This window comes from Pieris rapae, chromosome 9 (genome assembly GCF_905147795.1).
Source record: "Pieris rapae chromosome 9, ilPieRapa1.1, whole genome shotgun sequence".
Taxonomy (NCBI): domain Eukaryota; kingdom Metazoa; phylum Arthropoda; class Insecta; order Lepidoptera; family Pieridae; genus Pieris; species Pieris rapae.
In genome coordinates, this window is record NC_059517.1 from 1,056,080 (window position 1) to 1,079,541 (window position 23,462).

The 23,462-nt window shown below is 33.7% G+C and overlaps 1 protein-coding gene across 1 annotated transcript in view; it reads left to right on the forward strand.

The window, feature by feature from the left end:
• The window catches only part of LOC110992590 (RNA/RNP complex-1-interacting phosphatase homolog), a 43,168-nt gene that overhangs the window by 15,709 nt on the left and 3,997 nt on the right, over window positions 1–23,462 (forward strand). Inside the window, exons 3-6 of the mRNA XM_022258470.2 lie at window positions 11,052–11,086; window positions 11,577–11,664; window positions 12,927–13,006; window positions 20,980–21,020. Of these exons, the coding sequence (XP_022114162.2) occupies window positions 11,052–11,086; window positions 11,577–11,664; window positions 12,927–13,006; window positions 20,980–21,020 (244 nt within the window). The remainder of the gene's footprint in view (window positions 1–11,051; window positions 11,087–11,576; window positions 11,665–12,926; window positions 13,007–20,979; window positions 21,021–23,462) is intronic.

Here is a 23,462-nt window from a genome sequence, read left to right on the forward strand (position 1 = left end):
TGTAATGTTTTTACAAATATAATTTAGGTATAAAATATAGGTATATATATATAATTTAGGTATGCGAGATATTGTTAATATCTCGCACATAGTCGGAACTCGGAATGCATTAATTAAAAAAAATCATTACAAAGCAAATGAAAAATACAATATCATCAAAAATGTACCTACAATTAAATGCCCAGATAATACTTACCGTATTACCGTATATAATGCGAGGATTTCACAATATTTCTGTATTGTGATATTTATAATGATTTGTTCGCAGTTATTATAAATTTTAACGTAAAAGGTTAAACGTGAATCAATTTTCATTTACTTAAGTCCAATCGATGACAATGTGGCAAACCACAATATATTTGGAACGTCTTATAATATATATCTTAACGCAAAGATTCAGAGGCAGTACATCCTATGATAGTACCAGGCACCTGCTAGTTCTACGTAGGTACGTTAATGGAGAGGTGTGTCGCCACGCCCCGATGTCGGCTGAGTGTTTTGCAACGCGCTTGTTGGTTTAGTTATGCGCACCTGGATTTAAGAAATTGCTTTTTAATTAACGAATTCTTATCTATTTTATGGCAGAGTTTACACGATTTTAATTTTACGTGTAACTGTATTATTATATTTTATTATATTTTATATATAGTTTGCTTAGTCAGTAGTTAATGTTGCAAATTCTGAAAATAATTTGTTATTGAAACTTAGTAAGGTTTTACAATGGTTAACAAAACACAGTAAGTAAATTTTCAAAACAATTAAACGGGCGTTGGAAAATATGGCACCAGGTATTGGTACTATTTTACTAAATTAATTGCTTAAAAACTTTGATAGCCTAACTACAAAAGGCAGACTTAAGATATTTTCGCTTGATATGTATACGATGTTTTCGATGTGAAAAATGATCATACCTTCAAGCCATGTTTTATATAAGCTTAATGGGGTATAGGGCTGACAATTAGATAGCTATGTATTTACTTCTACAGCTTAGTTCAATTATATATAACAAAAAACAGTTATGATAAAGATATAGCCAAAGATAAAATATATTAATAAATACATTTATCTAAGTAATGCCTAAGTGTGTGTTGTGTGATGGTGAGTTATGTACATTCACATATACCTGAGAGAGTGTGTATGTGGGGTGTGCTCATAATGCACTAGTTAGCGCTGTAGATATTTTAATACTCCTTTTAAGGGTATTCCGCGATAGCCTAAAAAATATATTTATGAAGATAAATATATTTTTGTACATTGTTTTACAAGTGAGTTTTTTGGGATAATATTTAAAAGTTAAATAGCACGGTGTAAAAATTAATGAGTTTGATAACGCAGCGCGAAGTAATGTGCTGATATAATATTTAATTTTGCCAAGTGAGGTGCTAAATAGTTGTCGTTTTTGTTCACATTCGGTTTTTACGATGCCCAATTTGACTTGTGATATTTCGTATAGATTTCCTGAGGTCTAACTATTCATTGAATTAAGTACTCAAGTGTCCTAGTTAGCTGATACTTTATTATTTGATGCATGTTTATCGCCATACTTAGAGTGGTCCATTAAAGTTTAATTATTTATTTTAAGTGTAGTTAGTAAAATTCTCGACTGAACCAGATAATTCTTGAGACCTGTAGTTAAATCTTTTAAACATTTAGTTATTGACTTGAGTATCCGTTTACTCTTTGAGTAAGTTTAAGAGATAAGACGTAGCGCTAAGTATGACTCCCGTATATCAAATTCGTATTGGATTTAACTCTGAGTGTTATTTTTGTGTACATCTTAAGAAATATAGCTATAAATTATTGTTATATGTGAAACATATATCTAATATACTAACGGAAAGACCCTTTGAATTGCACAATCGCTATATCATTGCAGTTTATAATCTTAATACCGTCTAAGTAATATTATGTTGTCCTGTAAGCGATCTTACTATGTGACATAATGTTCTTGGCCGGCGCCGGCGCATTTCTCACGAATTCGCGGCGCTTATGCGTAGGCGTCCTATCATGACCCATCGCACGTTTAACCGAAACTCACATTCATTTATTTCTAATATCTATTTGAATAACGTTCATTTTTGCTTGTATAGTGTTTAGTTAGGACGTTGTGGTCCTAGGATGCGCTGGCGCATCTAATTAGTCAGCCTGTTTAGTATACGCCGCAAGCTAGCATTATCATCGGACAATGTGAAATGAGTTGATTTGTAGTGGTATTACTTATACGCTTGTTACTCATTTGTAAGATTAATTTTTGACTCTGCGATTCTTTATTTATAGTCATGTAAATATATCGTAGGTACTCGGGCGCCATCATGTATCATCCTATATCGAAGGATGTCGATATATTTAATATATTAAAGTCGTGGCGAGATTCATCTGTTGAAACAATATTTACAAAAGCGTTTAAATCTTTATTGTTTGCGCAGGCAAGAAATATCAGTTTAAAAGTGAATTTATTGGCGACGCTTCGGAACTCATGAGGATTTCGTGTCATATTTTTCGGTGCGTTTTTATCTCGATTGTCAAGCTTTTGATGTTGGACAATTGGTTTGTTAAATATCGTTTTTAGCAAGGTTTTAAATTACTTATTAATATTGTCTTCTATTAACATAACTTTTACACTTATACATAACTTATAATTATTTTACATAATTTTTATTCGACGTTTCTCGTGCTTTACAGCGTGCGTGGTCACGGTGACAGAAAACAAACGGTGTTGAATGTCAAAAAGTATCACATTTCAACTCCAGGGAAATAAATACAGATAATATAACTTTTTCTACATCTGTTAGAAGTTAGGCTAGATGTTAAATTTTGTCTTTGTGCAGAGAACATTAATAAAAAAACAATAATTAGGGCGCTGTTTAAACGCGATATTGACAAGGCTCGAAGCTGTAACATTTTACTCTATTCATTAGTGGCCGTAATGAACACGCTCCGCCCTTGTTCTCTCCGCTCTGGTATTAAGGCTGTATCAGCTACTGATTTGTCGCGATAAGGTGATTTATCTCCAATAAATTTATCGCTCAATCAACGTCGACGCTTATGCCGTATCATGGCGCGGCTGATTGGATTTCTTCATAATTACATCTTTTGACACGTACGCGCCAAGTTTCGTACCTTCGTACCGCGCTATCGTGGGACCGGATCGGCTTTCTTGTTTTGGAACAGCTGAATGTTTTGTTGGAATTATGCAAATTGTTCGTGTATTATCGCGAGTATGAGGCATTTTCGTGGTTAGGGATTATGTTGGTTTAATATTTATTACACTGTCATATCTGACATGCGTTTTGTGTTGAGATGAAAGCTGGGTGTTTTCGTGTTCACTGCGGTCTGTCAAGTGGGATGTTTGGTTGTCAGAAAAGCTACTCAGTATTCATCGTTTATCATATTTTAATAAGAATCATGCTCTTGGAAATTTTGGTGCATACGAAAGTTTCACGTGTTCTACTTTTCTTGTACATTAAATTTACTGTTATTATTGAATTCTTATCATATTAAGGTTCCCAAACATTTAATTGTCATAAAGTACTGTCACGACTGAGATTGCAAAAGCAAAAGTAAAATATTTTAATCTTAATTTCGTTACACCCGAATGGAGGTGTCCAGTAGAAGGCCTATACGTTCTGACAACGTGAGACAAATGGAATTCAAATTTGGCTTGCAACAACAAATGCAGTCTGTTTACTCTTTCTGACAAATTTGGTTTACGTTGAGATAAAAAAGGATAGATGCTGTTGTTACGGTTCAACGTATTTTTATGAATAAGATGGTTTTGAACTATTTCTTGTATACTTTGTTGTATTTAAATTTGTTTTCTTTGAAGTAAATATTCTTGAGACGTAGGGTATTTAATATGAAATAAATCGGTTCCACTTTCTCCAGTTAGATATATATTTAATTACGCCTCTTCCTATGGGTTGTTAGGTTAGGTAAATACAAGTATATGTTTTACGTCTGAAAATGACAAAAATATACATGGAAAACATAAAAAAAGTCTCATTTTTTTAGATAACGTGGTCACCAAAATATAGGGTACCCTCGACACCACCCAGTACGTTTTGACTCCGAAATTCGGCGGTGGTCGCAATTAGGCGCGATAAATGCCCCCGACATTCGATCCAGCGGGTTTTATTCGATTAATCGGTTGAATCGTATAAGGAATCCGATTTAACGGGTCGTTTCTTTTGCCTGTTTATGTGAAGTTCGATGGACAGCGATATTGGGAGGTGTCACTTTATTATTGTTAAATCTTTATTCAAAGTCAAAGTCAAAAATTATTTATTCATATAGGTAGCTCAATATATATAGGTAGTATATATAGGTAGTCTTTGCGTGTTGTTCTCACGAGTACGTAAGTGCGTGCTCCTATTTCACCATGCCTCCTGCTGATAGAGGTCAAATCTTTGTTTTTAATTGTTTTAATTTTTTATTTTTTATTCTTTATTACTCAATATGTCATATGGAACATGGTGTAGTGGTTGCAGCTCCTTACAAGCATTGTGTAAAAAAAAAAAACTTGGCGATTAAAAAGAGTGGCGGAGAGTTTATTGCCAGTTCTTCTCTTCCGTTCTACGCCCTTGATTTGAGAACTGGCAGTAAATGTAAAATTAAATTCATATAATATTTCTTTTTTTGACGTTCATAAGTGTACATTGTTACCTACATGAATAAATAAATTTTGAATTTGAATTTGAATTTATACACTTATGAACGTCAAAAAGAGAAATATAATTTTACATATAGTGCCAGTTCTCAAATCCTTACGTAAACGTAGAACCTAAGAGAAATACTGGCAATAAACTCTGCGCCGGTCTTTTTATTGCCGCTAAATAATAATATTTAATAAAAACAAAGATTTGTCTCAGATTGTCAAAGGTTCACTATCAGCAGAAGGCCTGGTATAGTACTTTAAATAAAGTACTATTCCATATATTTATGAAAATAAAAAATAATGGAAAAAGAAGCATAAGGTACATTTTTAGTGAGTAAAGTGTGTGTGTGTGGTTGTAACTGGCCCCGGCTCAGCATTATGCTGTGGAGGAGACGAGTTCCATGGCGCTCATTCTGCCATAGTCCATAACAGTTATGCTTCTTTCTATTGCACATTGCAAAGACTTTTCTTGTTGTTTTCTTAAACACATGTGGTTTCTTATGACTCTCTTACAGTTGAGAGCTGATTTCTAAATTCCTTAAGAATATTCAGAATGAAGATTAAAATCTTGTGGCGATACCCGTATAGTATAATTGATATGATATTACTCGATGTTTGAGATGTTATAGCCCGCATGAATGAAAGCTGGCCACATATCAATTATTTTGACACCAAGTATTATGTCGTTACAATAAGTGTTAAATTTTTATGTCTCATTCAATTGCATTCTAATTTAAGAATTTATTTTAACTCTCTTTTAAATACTTCGCGAATATAACGAAAAAACAGTACTTATCCGGAGTTGGATATATTCGGTAGTAAGTTGATTAATTTTATAAAAGCATTGTTAAGCCTATCTCATACCTAATTCGCTGTTTTGCTTAACAATAAAAAAAAAATTATAAAGAAAAGATGTTATGTACGATGTAAACTTCAATAAATAACTAAATAAGAACTGGTGAATCGAAAAGTTTTTTTTAATTATTTTAGATTACCGTTTCTTTATTTATAAGATTTGGTTATGCACTTCTTGCGCTTTAGCCATCATTTCTTATTAAGTTTTTTTTCCTTACTAGGGTTGCCTGTATGAGATCGCTTGTTAGCGATAAGGCAGCTCGTTGCATCCCTTATAAATGTTATTTGTTTTTCTATAAACATCCTCTGATGTTTTAAGCATCCTCTATCGCACACCAACTCATTGTGGACCTCTTCAGCTTGATAGGTATTTCCGAACCGATACGACTTGGAAGACTTCAATAAGCGTACCGATCAAAGGCCACAAATACACCTGTCAGGGTAGTGTAGGTAGTGTTTCCCATATAAAAAGTTATAACAGGTCTGTATGGCGAGACCGTCTACTTGTTGTAATGCATCATCGAGCTTGTAAAAGGTTAAATTCTTCTAACGACATTGCTCCACCTTTTCTTAATCTACCGTACCAGTTGCCCCGTTGTCAGTAAACGAATGGGCTTTGGGAACAATGACAAATCCCTCACAAGGCGACAAAAGTAATATTAATAGAATACAATAGGAACAATGGTGCTCATGTCAATTAGGCCATCATTACAATGGTATAAACGTTGGATGACTATCCAAATGATAGTGACATTTTGCTAGATATAAATTTGTTTTCTTTCCTAAACAATGATGTTGCATTCCGCTGTCATAAATCATTCGGCAGACATTGGCGCCATTTTGTTTGTCGCTAAAGTTGCTTCTAGGTCGTATACGTAAAGTGATATTCGATCGGTAGATCTAACACGGCGTGATAAATATCGTAAAACCGATTTCAATAACAACTGCTGATGAAATTGAATACATCTGAGTCACGAACTTCTCAGTATTAAAGATTTTAATATATTTAATAATAAAATAAATAACTGGTGCTACAATCTTTTTAGGTCTCGTCCTCAGATGTATGTCTGTTACTACCACACGCCGTAGACTCTTTGAATCTGAGGCAAGCCGGTTTCCTCAAGATGTTTTCCTTCAACGTCTAAGCGGATGTTTAATACGCACATAGAAAGAGAAAGTATTGTTACACAGCCGGGGATCGAACCTACGACGCACTAGGGTTGCCTGGAAGAAATCGCTTGTTAACAATAAGGTCGCCTGTTGCTTAGTAATTTACGTAACGCTTTTTTATATGTATGTTTTGTATTAATAACAAAGTGTAAATAAATATAATTAAAAAAATTCTCTTAGGCTAAAATACATAAACAATTTGATAACCTAGAAATTCGGATTGGCTGATACGATCTTTTGACGTTAATATGCACTGATTGAAATGTTAAATATCAAATAAAATTTCGTCAGTTAATATCACAGCGTGGGGTATGTTTGCAAATAATTGCAGTTGTCGTAAATACTAACTTTTATTACTATACCTGTCTCGCATAAAATATGTCTTGTCGCATTGTATCAGCAGGTTATCGCTGATATATTGGAGCCGCGAGGCGTCTAATTAGGTGCAGAAAGAAAAATCATCAGAAATGTATGTTACACAGCTCATGCGCAAATGTAATTGTATATTTACATATTGGTGGGAACAGATTTTCTACACTGTAACAAACCAAGGTCCTTATTGTAACAAATTATACCTGTAAAGTATAAACATAAAATGCAATATAGATTTTTATTTGACTATATCAACTTTGTTTGATTGAACTTGATTTTTGACATTAATAAAGTCCACAATACTGGAAATGTCTCATGATGTTACGAACTTGTTCACTGAGGAATTATCGAACCAATTCCACTTCCTTCCTTCAAACGCGTACCAGATCTTAAAAGGCCGACAACGCTCTCGCGGTTTGCAATCTGAGTGTCAATGGGCGGGGGTGTCACTTAACATCAGGTGAGCCTCCTGCTGATTTGACCAGGTTACATTAAAAAAAAAAGTATTTTAGAGCATTGTTAAAGCTGTGGTTAAGTGTGTCATTCTCGATGCTATGTACTGTGCATCATATTTCAGCATATCTAAGACCCAAATTAGGCACAAAAACTTTACAAAATTACTACTTAAATATGTGCTAAACAGTAAGTGAAAAAATTGAATACAAAAACATTTAATACAAAAGTCATTTCGCCTTAGAGGCTGTAAGTAGTGTTATGGGACACATACTTATATTAAATATCCTCTTTAGTAAATTAGGTTATACTTAAATTACTTAATCTTCTTAATCTTAAGTTAGGCTAGATGGTAATGTTCCAAAAATATTGAGGAAATAGGTACGTCTGCTCCATGCTCCAAGATTTCTTTCTCATTGGTGTGTTCTTTGTGTTAATATTCAGTAGTTTATCACTATAAAAACTGCATAAAAAATTATCTATATCAGAATTGTAGTCGGATTTAAATCAACCTCATTTATATCGATAATTTGTGTAAATGGCTGTTGATTTATTGATTAATTGCAACAATAATAATGATAATGAAGTCGATTAATGATTGCGAATCGGTTTTATTGCGCCGCCATTTAATTAATCGATAGCCAATCGATTATTATTATAGGCGCCTATTTGTGTGTTATTTGATGAACGATTCTTAATAATTTATTGATTACTATATGTTTAATATGTTTAACTTTATGTTTACAGTAAAATAACGCTACAATCTTCAGTCATGTTTCGTGTACTTTTTTTTTATTAGGCAAATATGTGATAAGCCTTCTGTGCCTGACACGCGCTGTAAATTTTTTGGTCTGTAACTCTATGAGCGGTGTTAAGTGCGTTTATAGAAAGTCCATTAGTGCACAGCCGGGTTCGAACTTACTACCTCAAGTATGAGAGTCGCGAATTCAAATCAATACACATTGTTTTTATGTATATATCCAGTCAAAATCTGTTATAAGGACATCGATCTACTCATATTAGGTCGTAAAAACCGATAGTCGTTTAGATGACGTTGTTAATAATACAATAGAATTTAGCCGGGACCTTTGATTGTGGTCAATATAAAACCGGTATGTTGTTCTAAACGATGTCGTCGTAAACTGTGTGTTCAAAAATAGAGTTTCAAACAGACTTAGTTAGTTTTTATGAACATTTTACCACTTAGCTTTTATACTTTAATACGAATCGGTAGTTTCATCTAAATAAATGATCGTATATTGAAGAAATTGAAAAATTGCCACTTCGCGTGTTGACTTCAACCGTTAATGGGTATTAAAAATAAATTATTGACGGTAATTTCGACTGCCGTTGATTAAAAATTTCTACATATTGAAGAGAAAACTTACAAAAGCGCAATTATAAAGCTCCCGCCCGCTGCTTCGCCCGCGTATTTTTGCGACCTTTACAATAATAATGGTTATATTTCTTTAAATTTACATAAACTTTTTTCTTGTTGGGAAATCTATTTACACCGCACGGTCAACTTCTGACGCGGGGATAGGGATCGGTCTGTGATGTGTTGCCCCTCTTAATAACTTTCTAAAAGGCAAGTAAGTCAACCTTCTGTACCTGACACACACTGTCACGTTTTGGGTCTCAGGCTTCCTCACGATGTTATCCTTCACAGTTTGTACGATAGTTAAATACACACATAGTCCATTGCCACAGCCGAGGATCGAACCTACGATCCCAGAGGAGAAAATCTCACATTAAAACCTCTAGACCAGCACATTTGCGGCCCAGAGGCCATTGTAACGTGTATTTCATAGTGATACAATATAAGTAATTAAAATTATTTGTATAAAATGAGGTGATAATTACTTATTAGGGAGTGGTCAATCCAAAGTAATTATTCAGCTAATTGGACCACAGAATCAGGTTTTCTACATCTATGTACCTATAACAAAAGTTTTCATTGTAAATATTTCTCTAAAAGAAGCTAAAAATATTTAAATTTTTGAGTCTAAAATTTTGAGTATTGATAACGTTATTTATAAGGACCACCGGCGAATTCTAATTGAAAATTAACCCTTATACGCCTCCTGGCGGGATTATTTTACGCAATCCTTGCCCATCTTGTCAACACTACTATAAATTACTATTATTAAGCTGACATTTTAAATTTTGATCAAATTGAAAATTTTTCCAGAAATTTAACCCTGCGGTGATTGGAATGGGTTCCGGGATTTATGGGATCCGTTTTAGGGTGATTATAGTTGAAATGGCCAAATGAAATTTATTGCCACGTTTGATGGCGTTTTAGGTTTGCTACCGCGTTGTATGTCTTTAGATTTCTGTACCTTTTATTTAAGGTCGAACATAATAACCAGGTAATGGGCAGGTCTAGATATATGACCAATTATTAGTCAGTTTTCTATTTGAGATCTTGTTAAAAAGTGGAGTAATTGGCCAAACAACTAAATTGACTGGACGTACTGGGAAGAGATGTAGTGGGCAAAAGAGAAGATGGACAGATAATGTAATAGTTCTAGCGGGGAAACTAGATGGGGACAAATAGATATCCAAAAATGTGGAGGTCGCTTTTACCCCAAAAATACTAGACCACTAAAACTAATCGTTGTATTAATAAATATTAATTCATAATAATAATTGTATTGAGCTTGTTTCTATTCAAAATTTGCTCTATTCCAATATGAGTCAATAGATCATGAAAACATTGAAACTGTATACCAACACGTCAGGTTCGTTATAGCTCGTATAATTAAAAAAAATGCAGAGTTAATAATATTGTTAATGCAACAATATTTTGAAAATCAAGCTAAGTGATAATGTAGCATTCTAATGGTGATATACTTCTGGTAGTCGTTTTGTCAGATTAGTATAGATTATTTATAAGTCGTTATTCTGTTCTGCGTTATAAGTGGGACGCTTGGTTCGCTTAAGTAAGTGTTGCGAATAAAGAAACAAAAATCTATTAGTTGGTAATAATTACACCTAGACTCACACTAATAACACAGAAAAACACAACGAACCAATAAGAAAACAGCGCATTTTAAATGTGTGTGTAATCATTGTGATTACACACACTGAGATGCTTATAAGAAAAAGGTTTATTAATTGTAAGTAATAGATTACGGAAACTCGATTGGGCCCTTCAGGTGGGCAGGTCGTTGACATCGGTGAGGTAGGGCTAGTTGATGATTGATCAGGTCTCTTATCAGTGGACTGTCGCCTACATGCGGCACTTTCAAAGCATTATTGTCTATTACCGGAGACACGTGCTAATGCATCCAAAATTGTAATTAAATATTACTGAGAGGGAATATGAATGATACATTTATTTGCCTCTTCACAATATTGCATTTTGCAGGATAACACTTTGTGATAAAAGTCTTTTGGTCTTTATATCTTTAATTATAAATATTTTGTTAAATAAACATTACTACTTATTATTTTGTAAAATAACATTTACATTTGACAAATACATCATCAGCCGGAGTCTGACAATTGACTTGTTATTTGACGTATTTTTCGTTTTTTACAGGTTGTACAAGCACACAACACAGATATAAAGGAAATGTAAGTACTATAATATATAAACATTAACACTTCTTTACAAAGATATTATTATGTCTCAAGACATGCGAGATTGTTGGTATGCATGCTAGCATTCAGGCATGACAGACAGACAGACATAACATTTATTACAAACAAAACACACACAGTAACCACACAAAATAACAATAATCAAAGAAATGAAAAAATGTGATATCAAAAACAATACAAAATAATAATAATAAAATTTCTTTTCTAATTCGGCTCGTTTCAAATGTGAAATGCGTGTGCACTATGGCTGTAATTGGCCTTGGCTCAGCATTATGCCGAGGAAAAGAATGTTTCACAGCGCTGGTCATTCTGCCAGAGACCACAGCAGCTAGTTTGCGCCTCAGTCGCAAACGATAGAACGAAAAGGATTGTATTAAATACCTAATAGATCTTTTATTACACCTAATTTGCGACTAATTATTGCTTTAGTTCTATGAATAATTATTATTAAATGTCATTTCAGATGGGACATCAAAACTCTCCTATTTGAAATTCCAAGATTAAGAGCCGTTATAGATTTGACAAATACAAATCGCTACTATGATCTCCAGGTAATTTTCCTTTTAGTTGTATTTAGGCTCAACAACACTTAAATCTGTTATAAAAAAAATTGTGGCGCCACAAACTGTTCTGGGTATCAGATTTCTGTATCTATTTCATGATCGTTTGTCAATCTAATAAGAATATGAGCAGCATCTAGTGACACACACCGTCAATTTTTTCGGACTAAGGAAAGGCGGTTTCCTCATGAGGTTTTCTTTCACTCGAGCGAAAGTTAAATGCACACAGAAATAAAGTCTAGTCTAGTGGTGCCTAACCGGGGATCGAACCTACAACCGCTGTTAGTCACTAGACAACAGTTCTGATATTAGTATTTTTTTATTAAAGGCAAATGTTCAGGTCACACTCCCGAAGAGCTTCGTGCGTTTTTACAAATATATTTTCTTTATAGGGAACTCCTTTTCGGCATACACTATTGGGTCATAGGGTAGACTCTTTGTTTTGCTTGATGAGTGTTATAAGCCGCCGTTTTTCGAGTCCGCTATACAATAGAAATGATTTTTGCCAACCCAGAACGTTAAAAGTAATAAACTAAGCCAGACATACAGAGGTATAGCGTAATAGTAAAATGTAAGCACATATTGTCTGGTTGTAATATTTAACGACAATTATGCACAGTTTTAATGCTTGCTTTACAGTCTTTTGTTTGTAGAGTCATTCGTTAATTTTTAATTTATATTCTATTAGCATCAGTTAGTGAAATAGAAGTATCTTCAGTTCCCAGCGTGTGTAAGACAAATTCTCAGTTCAGATTTACGACTGAGGTTTTCTAAAGGATAAGTATAATTTTCTCTATGTGGATGTAAATTTCAGTGTTAGATGTTTTTAAGTTCATGCCACTGTGAAATATTTCTTACAACTTTGTATCGTATCTTTATATTTATCGTATCTCGTATTGGGGTTTCAAAGCAAGTCGGTAATTCTATTTTTTTATCTTTAAACCCCGGGCATAGAGATATTAGCTACAAAAATCAATAAACTTTAATAAGGAAATTTATTATCTATTAGTAATAACCACAAAATATTGTGTAACCCTAAGTTCATTTTGACATGCGTCTAGACAATGTAAGTGTCGTCATTTAAAAAAAATGTATAAAACGCCGTAAAACTCTGTGTTAGTCTTTCTAATCGCCAAGTGTTTTTATTACAAATTGTTTGTAAGGAGCAAACATTGCACCGCGCTCCTCATGAGATCTTGAAGCAATTTTTAATAATAAAAAATAAACTTAAATCAAGATTCGTATTGTTGCAGGAATTGAAGTCTGCGGGTGTTCTGCATAAGAAAATATTAATGCCAGGTCGCATAATTCCGCCCGAGGACAAAGTGACCGAGTATGTATCAGACAGCATAAAGTATTAATTCATATCTTATTTGTTTATCTAGTTAGTGCTTTTATTGAAATAATTTTTAAGTTGTTCTATATTGCGAGCATAAATTCAATATGAATTTCAAATAATGTTGGGCAGACAAAAAAAAGTTAAAGTTTTAATTCTTTTTTTAAAGATTTACTATGTTAATATTGTCTATCAGACGACGCTTACTTGAGTGATATTCGTGTCCAGACAACAAGCGATTCAGGGAAATCGCGACATTACGACAAAGTGCTGTGTAAATCAGAAAGGGCGCAGCTATCAATCAAAGCAGTTCAACATCTTTTTGCATTGGCATGTTTTAATTTGAAGCGTCGTTTTGGCGCCATTCGTAGGTCATGTTATAAATCTCAGCGTTCGCGTGGGCGGTGGGCCTCGAGATCGTACCATAGTGCAGCATATGTTGGATTCAATTGAACCCGGTCACATCGGGTTTAAGGCATCCGCCCACATTCGGAATTTGAATGGTATTTGTCGCCGCTCAGGTGTCTCTACAGATGTCTCCACCGTAACAAGAACAAACATTTCATTATTGATGCTTTAACTTCGATTAAGTCAACACATGAATTATATCCGCCATTGTGTATGTAAATGAATTATGGCGAACACGAGAGAGATATCATTTCTTTAACTAAGAGCGTTAACTTAAGATTATCTCGGTCATTTGTCTACTCTTTTGTTATATGCGCCACGTAGGCTGACTCGCCATAAATAACGATCGGCATTTCTCAGATAGTTCGGTCCTGTTATCGCACTCGGGACACTCGCATCTGTTTGTCAGCTAAGGATAGACAAATGCGCCCCCCGTATGGCTACCATGAAACGAATGTTTGGTGACAGCTACGTTTAGTTTATTAATGGTCCCATAATGCATATTATTTTCTATAATATCGCTGATATAAATCGTTGAACAAAAAGTTTTGAACGATTTAAAATACCTGCCTAAATACAGGAATTGTGCGTTGAAATTTTTGTGATTGTTTGTTGTATGATGGGACTGGTTTCTAGTTCTAACAGAAGGTAGTTGTTGAAGCAAATAAAGGCATCACCGGACCTTCGCTGACCTTTCACTGTTCGAGACGAAATGATCAGACGCGCATCGGTAATGACGCTCGCGTGCCTTGCCAGCGCCTTCATTTATCACGGCCATATTTTTACTTGTTTTCCATGTCGACTGTCCACAATCGTGTCGTCATTACAAACCAGCCCGTGTACTTACAATCACCCCGACAATAAATTGTGACCACCGTTGAAGTAAGGATTGTCAGATTAATAGATTTTTATGGTTCGAGATGTAAAGGATTATACCGTGTCTTTCCGCCCCGTTATTTACATGTCACTAATGAATACTTATTACGTCGTTTTTTATCCAATTTACATACATTCGTGATATATAGACGTATAGACGTGTTGAATCTGTTAAAATCGATTACTTCAATGTTTGCTTATGAGATTCCGTATCAAATGCATATGCTAAATCCGTTTTGAAAGTTTTTTCATCAATCGGCTTTGTTTGTGTTTCTATTAACGCGTGCTTGAGAGATCTGTTATGAGACAATTTGAATATTAAGTCATTTTGTATTTTTGGTGGTTCTCTCAGTTTGTCTACGGAAAAACCGAATTGTTCGACTTTGAACAGGATTGCTTTGAAAAGTTCTACAACCTCCTAACGATGTTAGCTTTGCTATTTAATTTAAAATATTCTAGGAGTGTTTTTTTTCTCTATCCGACACTTGTGAATGTTATTGTGATTTTAATTCTTTCCACATTTTTTGACTTCTAAATTAATGTTACAAATAACTTAGAACATTTAGAAAATGTCACCAAGAATTTCTTCTTCACCAAATAATCGTAACATTAATCGGATAATTTAATTAAAGTTACAGCGCGATGGCTTTGTTAATGTACGTTTTAATTACTTTTCCTGAATTTATCAAGTCTTTAAAGCGTTTGTGAGTCGGAAGATATTATTACTACGAGCAAACTCAAATTAACTCGACTCACTTCTATCGTTATGATCATTGCGTATAGAAACAAATTGTCGGCTCTCTATAATTTCTGTTATGTTATTTCGTGCCCATTACTTGTTTATAGCGTTTCATTCATAGTAATAACTGATCTAAATATCGACAGTATTACAGTTTCTATTATATTGCTATATAATCATTGGACCACACAAGCAATAATTGAGCCATTGGGCGAATAAGTGTTATTATGACCTTTTCTGTGTTCTTAGTTTTGTATAGTCGATTAAATTATGAAATGTTTAATGTATGAGGGTTATTATTTTTGATTAAATTCTTAATTTCTTAGTATGTGGGACGTTTATCAAGTATAGAATAGGTAAAGTATGTCGCAGCCAACTAGCTTAATTAGCCGTTCTATCAACAGCCTAGCCTCTTAACGAAACAGCGCCGATTAGCCAGCGGCCTGAAAGATATTCAGCCGTTGCGTTTGTTACAACATTTAATAAACTGGCTAATGTTTAGACCATTTTTATGATAGAGTGACTATGTGGCACAAATTTATTGTTATGTAAACTGACACCTTTAAAAAAATAAAGCTTATCTTAGGGGTTGTTTTTCAATTAAGATGCCTCCACCAGAACCATCTCTGGTGCTTATACAAAAATTAAAATTTATTTTACTATATTTAAGCATGAAGGTGGCGCGTTCGATTTCCGACAATAGCATAGAAGAATTAAAAAATATGATAAACTACCAGATATTTTATATTTACAGAAACGAATTATGTAAGCGTGTTGATAGTGAACGTCCCGAATGTATTATGTATTTATTTATAAATAATAAATAGATAATACGTTTGCCCCCTGTTCCATAAAAAAGAATCCCAAAAACAAAATGAATGCTAAAAAATACAAGAAAATATGACAATTTTTTTACACATACCTACATATCAATTATAAACTACGTGGGTGACTGATTCTTCTGCGCTGAAACAGCCTCTGCACTTGGGGCTGTCTTTCGCGCCTATGATATATGTATATATGGCTTATATGTTATATATTCTCGCATATATCAACACTTTTTCAGAAAATTAACACTTATTCATGCACTTGAGTCAGAAACACCTTATGGGGATAACGTCAATTATTTTTGGTTTATGTGTCATTGGCGCCGATTTTGATTGATGCCGCTAATTAATTAAACCTACATGTTTATTATGTGATGAAACATTTGCGGTTAATTCAATGACTTAATGCACTTAAATATTTTAATGGGTCGTGGTTTTGAATGTTACTCACTAAATGTTTGAAATGATAATTATGAGTATTGGGTTTCATTGTGAAGTTATTTATAAGTAATCTTAGTTACTACTGCTATATAAAGTCAGACATCCGACTTCGTAAAATATTTCCTCTCATCCTATTTGGTAAGGTGGAAAATGTCAACATCGTCATCTACAAAAGGAAATATTATAATCGTGTTTTGGCAGAGATTAATGTAAAATTCAGAGCCTAAAGTAAAGTGTAGAAGTAGAAAAATAACTATTTATTTACTTATTTCGTAATCCTACAGCTAACAAATTATATATACATAATAACAAACTAATACACTGAAAATATAGTCAGAGTCATTCCATGCATCATACATTTTACTACAATTAAAAACTATATGAAAAAAACAACCAAAACCTGAACAAAATTAAGAATTCTTCTTGAATATTAACCGACTTGCCTTAAACCCAAAAAGAAGACGGCGTTTGTCAGGCACAGGAGGTTCCTGTCCACCTATTTGACAAATCTATATATAGGCAATAAATAGGCAAGTACGTGATCATCCTGTAATCATGAAACAGATACAAAAATCTGAGACAAAAAAATATAACTTATATCGTATATGTTGATAAAGCAATAGATATGACTTGGTGAACTTGAATAAATAAAATTAATTAAATCTGGTGAACGTTAGATATAATATAAACAATAATAAATGAAAATCAAGACTTAATCAATGTATAATGTAAATGTTCATTGCGGTTTTATTATCAATGTTTTATTAAGCGGCGTATTTTGTTTCCTATTATGGTATTATAGACAATTTATTCTCAGAAATTGTTAATGTGAATTACGACATATAACGAGATACTTCTGTGGCGATTAAATATCGAATAATAATCCGGTAGTGCTCTTTTATGGATCTAAATTTGTAATTTTTTTATCGTTATATATTTAACGTTTAATTACTCAATCCGCTGATTTTGCAAGCTAAAGTGTGTCTTGGAGAAGCGTCCACTGCTTCCTATCCTCAGATACTACTAGTTGCTAACTTATGGCTCATGCAGGTCTTCCTGATACAAACAAATTTGCGCATATTGAGGCTTTGGTGCAGCCACGGTGTTGGAATACACAACTGTGTAGTGAGGTTTATGTTATATAATAATTTTTATAGTTTTAATTCAGATAGATTTAACAATTTTCTATTTAAATATTCGTTTAGGCATCTAAATAAAACCCGCCATTCCTCTCTGCACTGTGCCACTCTGTACCACCTGCCTTTTCTTATTTTATGTTATGTTTTTTAAACCAGGATTTAAATCTACTAGTGAATAAACAGACGTAAGCTTTGAAAAATAAACTGTTATATAAGCATTAAATCTCGCAATGAATTACACTTTTTAAATTGCCCTTCCTTATTTTGGCCAATAGCTAGTAATTAAAATATTTTACTTTACCAGAAAACCTATTTAATTTACTAATTTGAAGTCGCATTCAAAACGTATGTACTTAAACAAGCACTGGGCTTGTTTATTTTCCTATTGTACAGACCCGATTCGATTTATTTTCTTTCTCTATCTATCTTAGAGCCAACACAGTTTATACGTATGTACCTATACGAAATATATACAAAATATATAAAATGCAGGTAGACTTGTGTCTACCTGCATTTTTGCAAACTCGAAACGGTCAACCAAACAACAACATAGGTGTTTGGATTGGATTTATTATATATATATATATATATATATATAAGTATATATATATATATATATATATATATATACTTAGATAGCTTCAAAATATTAACAGCTAATAACCGTCGGTTGTTAGCTTCTCCCCGCCCCATACTTCGCACGCCATAAACATCACCTGGAAATACTAAATTACACACCACACAGAACATTAAAACGCCAATGCATTTTGAATCGTAAAAACTGTGATGATCCTTCATGTTAATATCTTCATACTGAATTTTAATAATTATCCCTTTACATATTTGTGTTGGATGTCGCTTACACTTTTCACGTTTTAACCTTTGACTTTTGACAATTAGAATGCAGTAGATCGCATGGGAACCTATCCTTATCGCTGGTTGTATCGAAATGTCACCCATTATCTCTGTTCTCTTGTGTAGGATACGTGTACATTCGTACTATGATTGATGTTGGAGTTTCTCTGGACCTCAGCTTGCTCTACATTGAACCAATTTAACTATTTTGTAACATTGTCGTGAGATGATTGTTAATTAGTCACAATTTATCTATTAATTTATAAGTCTTGAAAGTTATATTCCTCAAGTCTATTCAAAAAAGACTTCACTACTATTATATGACTTCTATTAGAACGTAACAGTTTTAAACAGCAAAAAAAACTAAAATGGATAGCCAGAAGGCTCGAAAGTGCGTTGCCGGCCTTTCAAGAATTAGTACGCTCTTCTCTTGAAGGACCCTAAGTCGAATTGGTTCGGGAATACTTCAGTGGGCAGCTGGTTCCACATAGTTGGAAGATTGTTGTTTAATTATCAATACTTTCATCAATGTTAATAGGTAATTAAGTTGTAAAAACGGGATAGCCTGGAGCATTAAAAGTAGCTCACAACCGAGCCATAGATACGTATAGAAGATTTAGCTATGACGTCACGTCTGAGTTTTAGGTTATCTAAGCCAAAATAGTTCGAACGAGCTTCGTACGTTCGCAATTAAGACTCGAATCTTGTTACGGTCGAGTAAACAAGATCTTGTGAAAAATGTTGCTTGTTACACCTGTAGTGCTAAAGAAGAAATTGATAAGTAATAGCAGTGAATAAATTAGCAACACGAGATCCGATAAGCATCAATAATACGTCTGGCAAATGTTTAACAGTCGTAATAATTGCAGCTATGCCTGTACATAAATTTTCAAGTAACGCCACACACTGGCACGCCGGTGCCGCATGAAAAATATCCGGATTATAACTCGGGAGCGATCTAGGGAACAGATAACGCCGCTAGATATAAATTATCTTACAAACGTAAGTCCCAACTGATGTTAAATAAGAAACGTGTAATTCACTTTGCCCCATTCTGCCCGGCCGAGTAATAAAATACACAATTCTGACAGTTCTTTAAATAATGACGTCCAAGCTGACCAGGAAATGCTTAGAAAGTTTAATAAAAAGTTCAGTTAAACTCGTCCAATCTTCGAGTCGATCTAACAAGGACTTAATATCTGTACAGTCCATACTTCATACGCGTACGACTAAACTCGTTAAAACTTGGAGGATCTTTTTCGATGAATTTCGTGACAAAAACTAATTCTTTTCGGTCATAAAATTCTCATTAATGGAAACCAATTTAAGGTGTCTAAAGGTTAATAGTATCACAATTGGGATAAAGCGGTATAATCTTAATATAAGGATCGAATGGAAATGTATTTTTATATCGGATTATCTTTCGTAACTAAATTCCTTAGAGAAATCAATAAAATACAGATTGTAATTAATACTCTACAGAGTTTTTATGTATATTCACAGTTTATATATATATATATATATGTCTATATATTTTCTTACTTACTTTTACTTAAGTTATTGGCAGATATATCATTGAAATAATCGTGTTTACATTACACACATTTACAATTGTTTATTTTAACTACATATGTATATATATATATATACAATGAATGTGGGTCTGTAAGTTATGGTACTAAATATTTAAATATTTTATTGTATGTCTTTGCGTTATTCGTATGTATATATATGTAGGCTAAATTTCTTAATCAATAAAACAGATTGTAATTAATGCTCTTGAGAGGGCGGTCATCGACATCCGTCCTTTAAAACTAAGTGAACAAATAATAAGTTCTAAAACCTTGTAGATATTTTGTGAATAATTCGAAACGTGACTTTACGCGTAATTAAATTGTTTACTTTTTGGCGCCACACGTAGTTTCATAATTATGTCTTATTGGATAAAGATTGAATTCTTAGGAATTGTTTGGTGATGACGTGTTTTATTATACCAAATATTCACATAATTTACGTACAGCATTTTCCCCTTCAACATAATTGCTTTTAATTAACGTTTCTTGCGAAAAAGAGCTTTATAACTTGCTAAAAGCTTCGTCTTTGTGCAATCGTTTCAATTCAAAATGTGATTCAACTAAACAGTATTTGATTCGTAACTTTCAAGAGGGCTGCGATTTCTACATCACAATATACAATCAGTGTTTAAGGTTATGCTAAATTTTCTAAATGACAGCGTTAGTGTGGTCGTTAGTCTCCCCTAACCAAATTCTCTTGTCATCGGCGCCACGGTTCGGCAAATATGAAACGTTGAAAACAAACATATATCATAAATGCACCTGAAACAATCGTCTTTGGAACGCCCACTGTTCGTGCGGTTTTAGGTGTAAAAAATCGATTATATTATGGCGACACGCTGCGATCTATACATAATAATTCATTCCGAGACGGGACACCGTGGCTCCTAGCATTTTTGTAAATTTAATAAAATACACCGAAATGACGTTGTTACGTATCATTTTACATTCGTTTTATTCGTGTTTCACTGTATGAATTATGTGTCGGAATGCTATTAAAACAACTAAGTTCTTTGTTGATTATGCCTGTCTAAATACGCTCGGAGATCGCGAGATGTGTGTGTGTAAACTGTCCTTCGTAACATGGTGAAAACATTTGATTTCTTTCCAGATTCATGGACACCGTTGACGAGTTTCTGGAAAAGGATGACGGTGAGAAATTTTATTTGTACAGTTCTTTAGCTAATATTATTTGCTACGGACGAACCTTCTGTATTTATATTTGTCTCTTTGTTTTGCGAGTGTACTCTCGGATCGCTTTATGTAAATTCTTTAAGTCAATTGATTTCTTTTTATTCTAAACTCAAATGTAGACAGGTTCAGTACACTCGCGTGATCATACGCTGTTTCTATAATGAACTCGAAGTAGGTTTTGTAAACTTTGATGTAGGCTCGATCCGTGCGTGGGAAGTCATGGCAAGGTGTTAATGCATGCCCATTGCCTAATTGTATTACAAGACCACCATAAAGAGTGTCATTAAGCCGTTCTTTTTGTAACTAATCGTTATTCTATTGTCGGCGCCCAAATAGAAACTACCAAAGGTTTACGGAACTGTTTGACTATCCGATTTACGTGTTTGAGTGAATCGCCCAAGCATTTCTTTTCGAAGATCAGTTCAATTAAAGCATGTTCCAATTTAAATGAGATGCAACGTTAAATACGCAATGAGTTGCGGTGGTCACACCTCTATTCATAGGCGACGTAAGGCGTGCGAGGGGTCCACGGTGATTGGTTTATTAAAAAGTCATAGCAATCAAAACTAGTAGATTCGGTGCGCACGTCTGACTTTATCGGCAGCTACATATTTAATTAAAGTGACACAAATCGTGGTTATCGACAAACTTCTCACGGTCCCGAACTCAATTCTCTATGTTCATTAGGTTCTAATTATAGACACTTGTTTGTCGTGATGGCCAAAACTAGCTTTTATTAGATTACGTGGGTAGTTTCAATTAATTGTAGCTGTCGGCGTCTTCATTGGTGACTGGTTATCGGTGTCGCTAAGTAGATTGATGCTTGTATGTGTGTAATTAATGTCAGGTGTTTACGTCATTAAATATATTTGCAAAGCATGGGGATAGGCAGGTATCACTGTGGATTGGCAGAAGGGAAGCATAAAAATAAATCGCAAAATCGCTAAGCGCAAAACTCACAGAGGCCAGCTCGGCAACGCACTCCCGAACCTTCTAGTATTGAGTGTTCATGGCTTAACATCAGATGAGCTTTCTGTCAGTTTTGGTCAAAAAGAGAAGTTTACACATACTCAATTTACAGGGCAATGTTGGGTTGTAGAGCCACTGTATTATTCCTCCTCCGGTTTGCCCTTATTTTTATTGTTTAAAAATACAGCTGGGTCATTTGGAGTATTTTTTTATATTACATGATCGCTACAAGGTTTACGGGGAGAGGAAAATTAAAATATTTTGTATTAGCTTTTGTTATGATTATTATTTATTAACTTTTTGTTCCTAAATTAATTTTTTATAGTTTAGTTCAAGTTAGGTCAATTAAACCATTATTTATAGATAAGACAAATCCTTATTTTATAATACATATATATATAATTTAAGAAATTTTTGTAATTTGTTGCGTATTTCACTAATTAAATAATAAGACAAAAGTCATAAAGGACTTTAGGCATTTACATACGCGAACGTAAACACGCAAAATACTTGCCGTCAATGTATAATGGTGGGTGGGCCTTCATATTCCAAATTCAAAATTTGAACTTTCGAATACCTTATATCATGTTACCAAATTCTCGTAATGCGAATGTAATAAAATAAATGAATTATTTAAGATCTAAAAATATTTGACGCCGCCGGCGCAAGTTGTCACGCATTGCATTGATAAATGATCTATGATACCGTTATGGACAGATGACTTGCTACTTAGTGTTGTGAATAATAAATCAATATTATTAAGAATTTTATTTAAAAAATTACCTATTAGGTAAGAACGAGATTTTTTTCAAATTATTTCTAACTAAAAATATGTCCTTCGTTATTGAAGTCGGCTAATTGGAATATTTACAGCTAAATTTAAAAGGTTTTTTTTTTAATTTCTGCACTTTTATACTAGTAAAACTATTTTTTTTTAATATTTTAAATGACACTTAAAACACATTTCTTACAAAAAATTATAAGTATTTAAATTAAGTGTTTAATTCAGGTAAAATATTTTACCATTCCAAGCAATTGTATGTATTAAAACTTTCGATTACACAAAAGTATGTAGATCGTAAAAATACGAAGCGATAAAACTTGTATTGCAACGGTTATCTATCTAAATACCTAATCAGTCACCATCTAAACCTCCCACGCGTGGCGCCAAGTGGAATGAAGCAACTGGGTTCTCATTCTCTAACACGCGATATTTATATCACACTGTGATAAATACGAGGGAATGTAGCTAACGCTAAACGTATCCGGACACATATCCCGCGTACATGACACATGGGTCAGAAAGATCCTTACTTGGAATGGCTCAGTGAAAAGGAAAAACATAGGACGCATACCCCTGCTAGGATGTGATAAAAGGGATAGCGTGGAGGGATTGGACGCGAGGATGAGAGACAAGTTGTTTGTAGGAGA